Source organism: Perna viridis, chromosome 5 (genome assembly GCF_037379345.1).
Source record: "Perna viridis isolate PV_CMFRI_1.1 ecotype Kerala chromosome 5, ASM3737934v1, whole genome shotgun sequence".
In the NCBI taxonomy this organism is placed as follows: domain Eukaryota; kingdom Metazoa; phylum Mollusca; class Bivalvia; order Mytilida; family Mytilidae; genus Perna; species Perna viridis.
The window spans coordinates 11,365,099-11,373,627 of NC_142449.1; the positions used below are offsets into that span (position 1 = coordinate 11,365,099).

General features: G+C 32.4%; 1 protein-coding gene across 1 annotated transcript; it reads left to right on the forward strand.

The window, feature by feature from the left end:
- Positions 1-641: 641 nt before the first annotated feature.
- On the forward strand, positions 642-2,115 carry LOC148616020 (uncharacterized). Its single transcript, XM_088582644.1, has one exon. It carries the CDS (start codon positions 856-858, stop codon positions 1,978-1,980), a length of 1,125 nt encoding a protein of 374 aa, XP_088438770.1. The 5' UTR covers positions 642-855; the 3' UTR covers positions 1,981-2,115.
- Positions 2,116-8,529: the final 6,414 nt, after the last annotated feature.

Sequence of the window (8,529 nt, forward strand, 5' to 3'; positions counted from 1 at the left end):
TTATAAAATGTAAGTGAACCTGTGAGTAGACTACGTGTTGTGTATAATAAATTTGATGGCAGAGAAATGAGAAACATTAAAATTTTCGACATATAATATTTCATTTTGTACAGTTTGACAGAAGAGCCCAGTAACAAAACTGTCCTAACTGAATTACGGATAACTCTGAATTGCTACATTGTATGAAAATCAAATTAATTTGAAGTCGGTGTATCATTTTCCTAATGCACAAAACTAACATTTGTTTTATATAGAGTGGTTATATCTCCTTTAGATCGTTACAAACTAGCGTGTTGAAATCAGTTTGTACGAACACCTTTCACTATTTTCTGTGCAATCTTGATAAAAATCACACATTAAGATGCAATCGAGAGTATAGGTAATTTAACGTTAAACACGATCTCTGAGCAAAAAACTACTTAAGTTGTGTTTATTCTGGGGGTGGCCATACATTCGTTTTGAAATTTTCAAAATAAATAGAAAATATCCCACATGGGTGGGCAAAAACATAGTTAACAGTTGTATAGTAAATAAAGAATAAACTTTCCGGCATTCTGATTGGTCAGTCGAGCTATCACTTTCGGAGATTATCGTCGGAGTGACAGCCCTCGCACCTTCGGAACAAAAAAGCCACTTAACAAATGTTTATTCATGCCGTCATTTATTTAACCATCAGCAAACCATACAAAAACAATAACACATTTTTACCTAGTAATACCTACTTATATAACTGAAGACTACTAAGAGAACAGACCAGTTGCCAAGTGCCTCTCGACGCCAACCTCGAATGCGCTGAGTTTCAAGAAACCTTTGATGAAATATTGAAAACCGAACGATATTATTGAAAATATAAAGATGAATTCACCAAACGAGATTGTGCATTTTCGGCCTTCATATGGAGCAGTAAATCCAATGCTTGGTGTATTGTACGGACAATATAATGCCGCTCTCGGAGCTGCTGCTGCTCATTATCCATATCCCAATAACATGATGATGCCGTCTGTCGATCTGAATAGGGCATACGCGTTGAAGATGATCGAAGAGATGCAGAGAAGGGAACAGCCACAGAAACCTCCGTACTCGTACATTGCACTCATTGCAATGGCTATCAAAAATGCTCCAGATAGGAAAGTGACTCTTAATGGAATTTACCAATTCATTATGGAACGATTTCCATATTACCATGACAATAAGCAAGGATGGCAAAATTCAATCCGTCATAACTTAAGTTTGAATGACTGCTTTATGAAAGTACCTCGTGAAAAGGGGAAGCCAGGCAAGGGAAACTACTGGACTCTTGACACTAAATGTGATGAAATGTTCGAAAACGGCAATTACAGACGACGAAAAAGACGTGTAAAACCTTCACTGAAACCTGGAGAAGATATGGAGAATGACAGCCAAGAAAATTCAGAGGAAGATATTTCTGACAATGAAATTGAAGATGATAGTGGTATTAATGTTTGTTCTGACGACGACAATGACGAAAACGATGACGGGAATAATAAATCAAACGAGGGGGCTCCACAAGAAAATCAGCAACCACAAGTACGGAAAAGACTTTTCACTATTGATAGTATCATTGGAACGTGCGAACCTGAAGAACCGGAAAGTGCAAAGCGTAAAAGACATTGTAGTGACAATTGTAATCAGGAGAAAAAGAAGAAATTTGACATTTTTGATCGCATTCCAAGCCCACCTCCGAAACTAATAGACTTGAAAGGACACTCTCCAACTACACTACAACTATCTCTAGCTTCAGGATTCTACAATTCCAATATGATTCGTTCCAGTATGCCTCAACAGTTCCTTCACCTTGCTAGTCATCCGTCATATGCTAGTTCATCGGGATTACTCACACAGCAAGAAATTCTTCTTCGTTCTCAGAATCTTGGACAATTTGTTTTCCCAGGTAGTATGCCTTTACCTGATATTCAAGGAATTCCAAACAGTAGAAGTTCCGATATAAACTGCTTATAAAGTGTGTGAGAAAAGTGCTAGAAGGTATCAAACATTTTATTTAATACATTTTAATACTGTATACCTCTGTCTTAGCAGGAAATTTACGTGTCATTTGTTAAACTACTTTAAATATTAAATAGCATAAATTTACAATTGTGTTTGGTATGTCTGAAATTTGTCGTACTAGTTCATCTGAAGAATTAAACTTATTGCGGGTAACCAAAGATACACACTCAATACAATATATTCTATAAATATTTTTAAGGAGTTCACAAATGTTGCAACTTAAACAAAAATGGAAAGAAATAATTAGCAATATTTGCCATAACAATATGACTTTGATATTAAATATAATTCACGATATTTTTTTTTCTGTATAGATTTATTATGGTCACATCTTTTGCATTTAAAAAAAATAAGTATTAATTGATAATACGTATGACATGTGCTATTTTTCTATCTTTATTTGCAAGTGATGTCATGACTTTTTCTTCAGAAATTATTATTTCTCTTTAATTTTATTACAGTATTTGGATTTCAATATCAATTCTAAATTAGAAACAGTATCATATACTTGTAGTTGATTTTGGTTCACATAAATAAAGTCTGAAATCTTTATAAAATACATATAAGACATAAGGACATTTTCTTGTCTGTTGTAAATATTTATGTTAAGGAAAAAATTTTTCCATAAAGATCAAAACCTTAAGTTTAATATTTCATCAAAAACGTCCTATATTGTGACCAAACTTTCTACCTGATATCAAAATTTCTGATGAATACAACGACATTCCACGTTCTTTTAACGTTTTTATTATAAGTTGTAAGAATTATTTTTTGTAATATACGTTGTGATTTTTAAGATGTATGAAATGCATTTTTATCAATTCCTACACATGTGTATACGCAAACGCTTAAACTCGAAGAATTAAAATCATTACAAAAAAAAAACAAAAAACAAACAAACAAACAAACAAAAAACAAAACAAAACAAAACAAAAAACGACGTTTTGCTTTGGGATCACTAGAATACGACTGTCTTTTTGAACATCCGTAAATTAAAAATCAAAAGACCAAACGCACAAGGAAAAAGTGGAACGAAATTTGAAGAAAAATGAAGCAAGCATGAAACGCATAATAATATACAGTGAAGCCATGACTTGGGGAACAATGAGACAACGGCCAGAGCTAGCTGTTATTGTCTGACTTACTGTTAACCGACTTTTAACATACATCACACAAGACGAATGAAAGGTCGGCAAGTTTCCATCGACCTACATTCATAATACAATATAAAATAAGTAAAGAAAATGGAAATGAAATATTTTTTACCCATTACTAAAATAATCATTGAAAACGGGTGCTAAGGTCTTTTAAAAATATGCATACAAAAATGTTCTATATATGAATATTTGGACTAAACATTATTCATTGTGATAATGAAAAATTGTACAACAGCAAAAGATTTTCACAAGATCTTCAGAAACCAGCAGATATGTTTTATTTATTTGTTTGTTTGTTTGTTTGTTTGTTTGTTTTTGTTTTGTATTGTATTGTATTGTATTTTGTTTTGTTTTTGTTTTTTTGCTATTTTAAACCCTTGTGGTCCATTCGCAGAGATTAAACATGGGGTCAACTAGACACAAATGTATAATTCATAATTCAGACCCAGTTATATATTTCGAATACTCTATATGAACAAAGCCATATCACTAACAGCAGTATAATATCTCTGAAATTCCATCTGAAGACAAACAAAAAAAATGAGAGATTTATTAAAATTTGATGAATTAATTCACAAGAAAATGATTCATGTAAACCTGCATAGTGTACCAAATAGAAAGCATTTCTAAAAGCCCCTTGTCAATTGAACATGACATATCTGATGGTTTTCTAAAAAAAAAAACTGACAATACAACTATATATTCCGTAAGGACTGAACTCAACATATGTTGGTACACAAACTAATGGGTAGAACATCTGTATCACTGATTTAAGCCTTGATGACATCCCTTTACATAAAACTCGTACATGTTATAAACATGATCTTACTACATGTTCAAATACGTAGGAAGGTTCGATGAAATAACATGGATAAATATTCGTGGATTGATTGCAGATCATCTGTTTCTATCTGGAAGTGAAATTTATGCCATGATGTATTTTAACAACAAGAGTCTATAATATTGACTGTGCTTTAAGTATCAAGGGAACCAGGATTTGAACGGTAATCAAAAGAACGTAATCTAAAGACAACTACTCGACAAGGAAAATACACACACACAACAAAGAACGTAGAAGACGAAAATAAAACGACGTTGCGTTCGGTATTGTGTCATCTTTGGTAACATAAACATCGGCACAATTTCCACTTCTTTTATGCAGTGCGGCGTGCATCATTCTATAGTAGTTTTAAAGGTGTGTTCATTCCATTTACCTTAATTGTATCCAATTTAATGTAAACAAAGAACAAGGTTTATTATGTAATTTAAATATTTTTGTCTAATTCGGGATGGATTATTTGCCACATTTTGGTCAATTGAAATGATCAAATTTCTTCCTAATATGGTGAATATTTAGGTATCAACCATTTGAAAGAAATAATCTGAAGGACACTTTAAGATACAATTAAGTTAGAATCATGAAAACATATGAAATGATGCGTTTAAAACAAAAAAGAAACAAAACATAACATAACAAAAAACACAACATCTAAACAAACAAATACACATACAAGCAAATAAAAGTCAACGTCCCCCTTCGAAATTGAAATTTTTGCAGCGTGTAAAGCGAATTCGTTTTTTTTTTGCTCACCGATCAATGTCAGTGAGAAGTAGTAGATTCACTTCAAAATCGTGCACTGGTTCCCTTTCGGATATCTTGTCCTCCACTATATGCGAACCAGTTGGTAACAAGTCTTGGTAAAGTCGGCAGATGTACCTATGTTTTCTTAATAATTCGACACGAAGACTATGCTAAATCGGGACCTGGTTATATCAGCACAAATGTAACAAGTCAAATTGGCACTTGGTTAAATAGGGACCTGATCAAATTGGCACCTTTTTATTCTTTAGGATTATATCTATTTGTTTTAAAAACAAAAATGTGCTACGCTTCATCTAATTAAATATTCATGGGAAATTTGTGTGGAACTTGTGTATCAAATGTTAAAACGTGTATACTCATGTATTTTAAGTTTCTTATAATGTGTGTGGTAGACTTAAATAAAATTGTAACTCTAAATATTACTATATCCCGCTTGAAAAGTAGAAGATTTATAGTGATTACCCTGTTAACCCGTTCGTCCGTCCTCACGGATTTTTAATCTGAAACTGCACTAAACCGTCAGAATGGAATTTCACGAGGCTTTCACGTATTCTTTATCGCTTGCTGCGATACATAATGACATCATGTGAACGTTAATTTAATTCCATTTAGTGCTTTTTAGAGGGGTGTGGATTAGAAGATGCGTCCTCGGTCGATTAATGACAAAATCAAGGTTTTGCCCCAAAAACAGATGGTAAAAAATAGGAGGTGCATAATGATAACTTGTAATAAAAAACTTGTGAAAGTTTCATTAAATTATATTTAAGATGCCCCCTCCACAAAGACCATGTTCTGCATCAGGAAATCCCTAAAGTCATTTTATCAGATGCAGCGGCATTATAACATAAAAAATGCGGCAGCCGTTCATTTATACAAAAAAAAACCCATTTATTTCCACAACTGTGCGGTACAGTGCTCAACAACTCGAATTGTCCTAACATATTTCAAAATGTACTATCAATTAACAAGTATGCATGTACAACTTTCTTATCAAAAGGAGACTGGTAATAAGACACTAGCTTAGGTTGTGAAAGTCAAATCTATTGTCCAAAAATGCAGACTGGGTTTCATGAACTGACATAAGTTGTGAATATCCTCAAATCTTTCAGTACTTAAATAAACGATTTTGTGACCAACCGCTCATAGGACACACAAACATCAACAAATCCTGCACTACATTTAAATGAAACCGGTGAACAAGATATACTTGCACATTTATGCAGATGAATTGTTTAAACCAAATTTTTTTCTATGACGTAATAAGGTGCTTATATTGCAGTACATTTTGTATGCTAATATTTCCGAATTATCACAGTTTGTTACACGAGAAACAATTGCGTTCTGATCTGTCCTATTAAATACTGTGTTTGATTCGATCAGTATATACCAAAATATCTTGCTCATGTATCAAGTATAATATTTCTCTCCAGACTAACTCTTAGTTCTCTTATTTAGCCAAATAATAATCGTAATTAATCTGTTATTAATTCACATTCAACATGATTTCCTGGTATACATTAAGAGCATGTATAACAAGACAAAGACCGTGTTTTGTTGAATGGTACGAATACTAGTATTTGGAATTGGTTTAAAATGTATTGGGAAATCTCCATGTATCTTGTGCATTCTGTGGGTCTTTTGCACGCATGGTATGTCAGACAATCGTAGAACTTCCTAGATTACAGAGAATTCAAACGTCGTTCCTACGTCACAAGAAGTCGAATATTTGATTTTGGACCTCGTGTATGAAGTATTGTTCATGTTAATCACTGTCCAAAAGCACAATAACACTCCACAATCATAATTTGCGAGTTTTCAATGGTACGTGTACTTTCAATGCTATCGACCTGAAAAATAACATGCCTGAAAATTAAGTTACATGGAGAGAGACTTCTGTTTCCTGAAGAATTGGCTATGATAAAAATTTTGTTTATTGAAAAATAACATAAATTTTCCATTTGCATATTGTTTATTGCGCGAAGTGCAATAAACAAAAAGTGAACATGTAAAATTTATGTTATTTTGCATAGCCAATTCTTATAATTTAATTTTAAAACATATTTTTATCTTTAAACATGAGAAAAGTTGCTCTGACTTTAACTGAATAAGGGTGTGTCAATATTTATTTTATCCATTGAGATATAACAAAATTATTTTAACCAATCAGATTGCAGTCTTTATCTCAAATTAATTTATTATGAAATAATTATTTTGATTTGGGTTTGATCTTTGCAACAAGAGTTTTTGAAGTAATCATAAAATGCTATGACATGATCCTTTGATAAGTTCTTACCAAATTGTTTGTATTGCTGCATTTGCCATTTTCTCTTATATCATGTTAGGATATTTTGGACAGGTTTTAGTTCAGGGTTTTAAATTCGTAGAACAATATTGCACACATCATTCATCTTCATCCTTGTTGTACACAGAAAAGAAACAAAGGTAAATTAGTAAACAGTACGCCACTTAAAACTGGTAGCATAGACTAGGTGCACTGGTATGGGTAAGCGCCCTGTGATCATTACAAACTTTGACCTGACTGAAAGCTAAATTTTAACAATATTTTTTTCATAGACAGTTAAACCAATAAATGCTATTTGGTAAGTGAAAAATATGAACTTAATATATAAGGTTGTCACAGCCATCAAAATCCAAAACGAGACAAACAAAACAGAAATGATAAACATCGACAAAAAAGACATATACACATATAAGTATATCAATCAAGACTACACAAACAAACATTGTAATGGCATTATGTCAATATTTCAATCACATTTTCATATTTTGTAGCATTGTTTTGCGATTCTTTTGCATCAAGAAAGAAATACATGATAAATTGTTTCGCATATCGATATGTAGTCACCTTGAGTTTTCTTTCGGTGTCCCTCTGTCTTTACTACGATCAATTCCATCGTTTAAAATATCTAAGAATCTTTTGATCATCGTAACATAAAGCAAAATGACTGACGTTCAACTTAATGTAAAAACAAGTATTGTTTTATAATTCGTTATCTGACGCAATAAAATTTTGTGTTACTACATTTCATTTATAAAAATATCACTTGAGACGCGATTTCAATTTTTGATACAGCTTTTCGAACACCAGCTGACTTGCGTTTCATTAGAGCGTCTTTCCGGTTAAAGGGTAAACTATACAGAAACCTTCATTACTTTCTTGAAATATTTTGAACAAAGTTCAAATTAAGTTGTCTATTTCAACAATTCCAATTTTCACTGAAAGTGCACATTGTTCAGACGATTTGATATGAAAGATCAGATCAAATATGACCAACTTCATGGAAACGATGGATTCTTTGATCGTGATACATTCGGAATCGTACATAACAATTTTCAGGGGAAAATATTATCAAAGTTTACTATTGCTCTTCTTCCTTTAGTGGACCAGTATTGAAAATGCGACTCGAGTCGTTTGAAAATTTGAAGATAAAGCATCTTTGTTCATTTCTTTCTGTGGTTGTAACAGCTATTTCAACCGTTTTTCCGGTTCCTTCTGCGAACTTATATTTAATTGTCTCCTTACTGCATTGAAACTCTGATGAAATTAAGTAATGAGTTTTTTCCCATTTGTTGTTATTGTTGTTGGTGCTTTAACAGCAATTTTGACTGTTTTTTTTTTTGCTCTTTCTACGAACCATTATTCAAAATGCGACTTAAATCCATTAAAACTCTGTAAACATTGGAAAAAGCGTCTCGTTTCATTTTTATTTATCTATATTT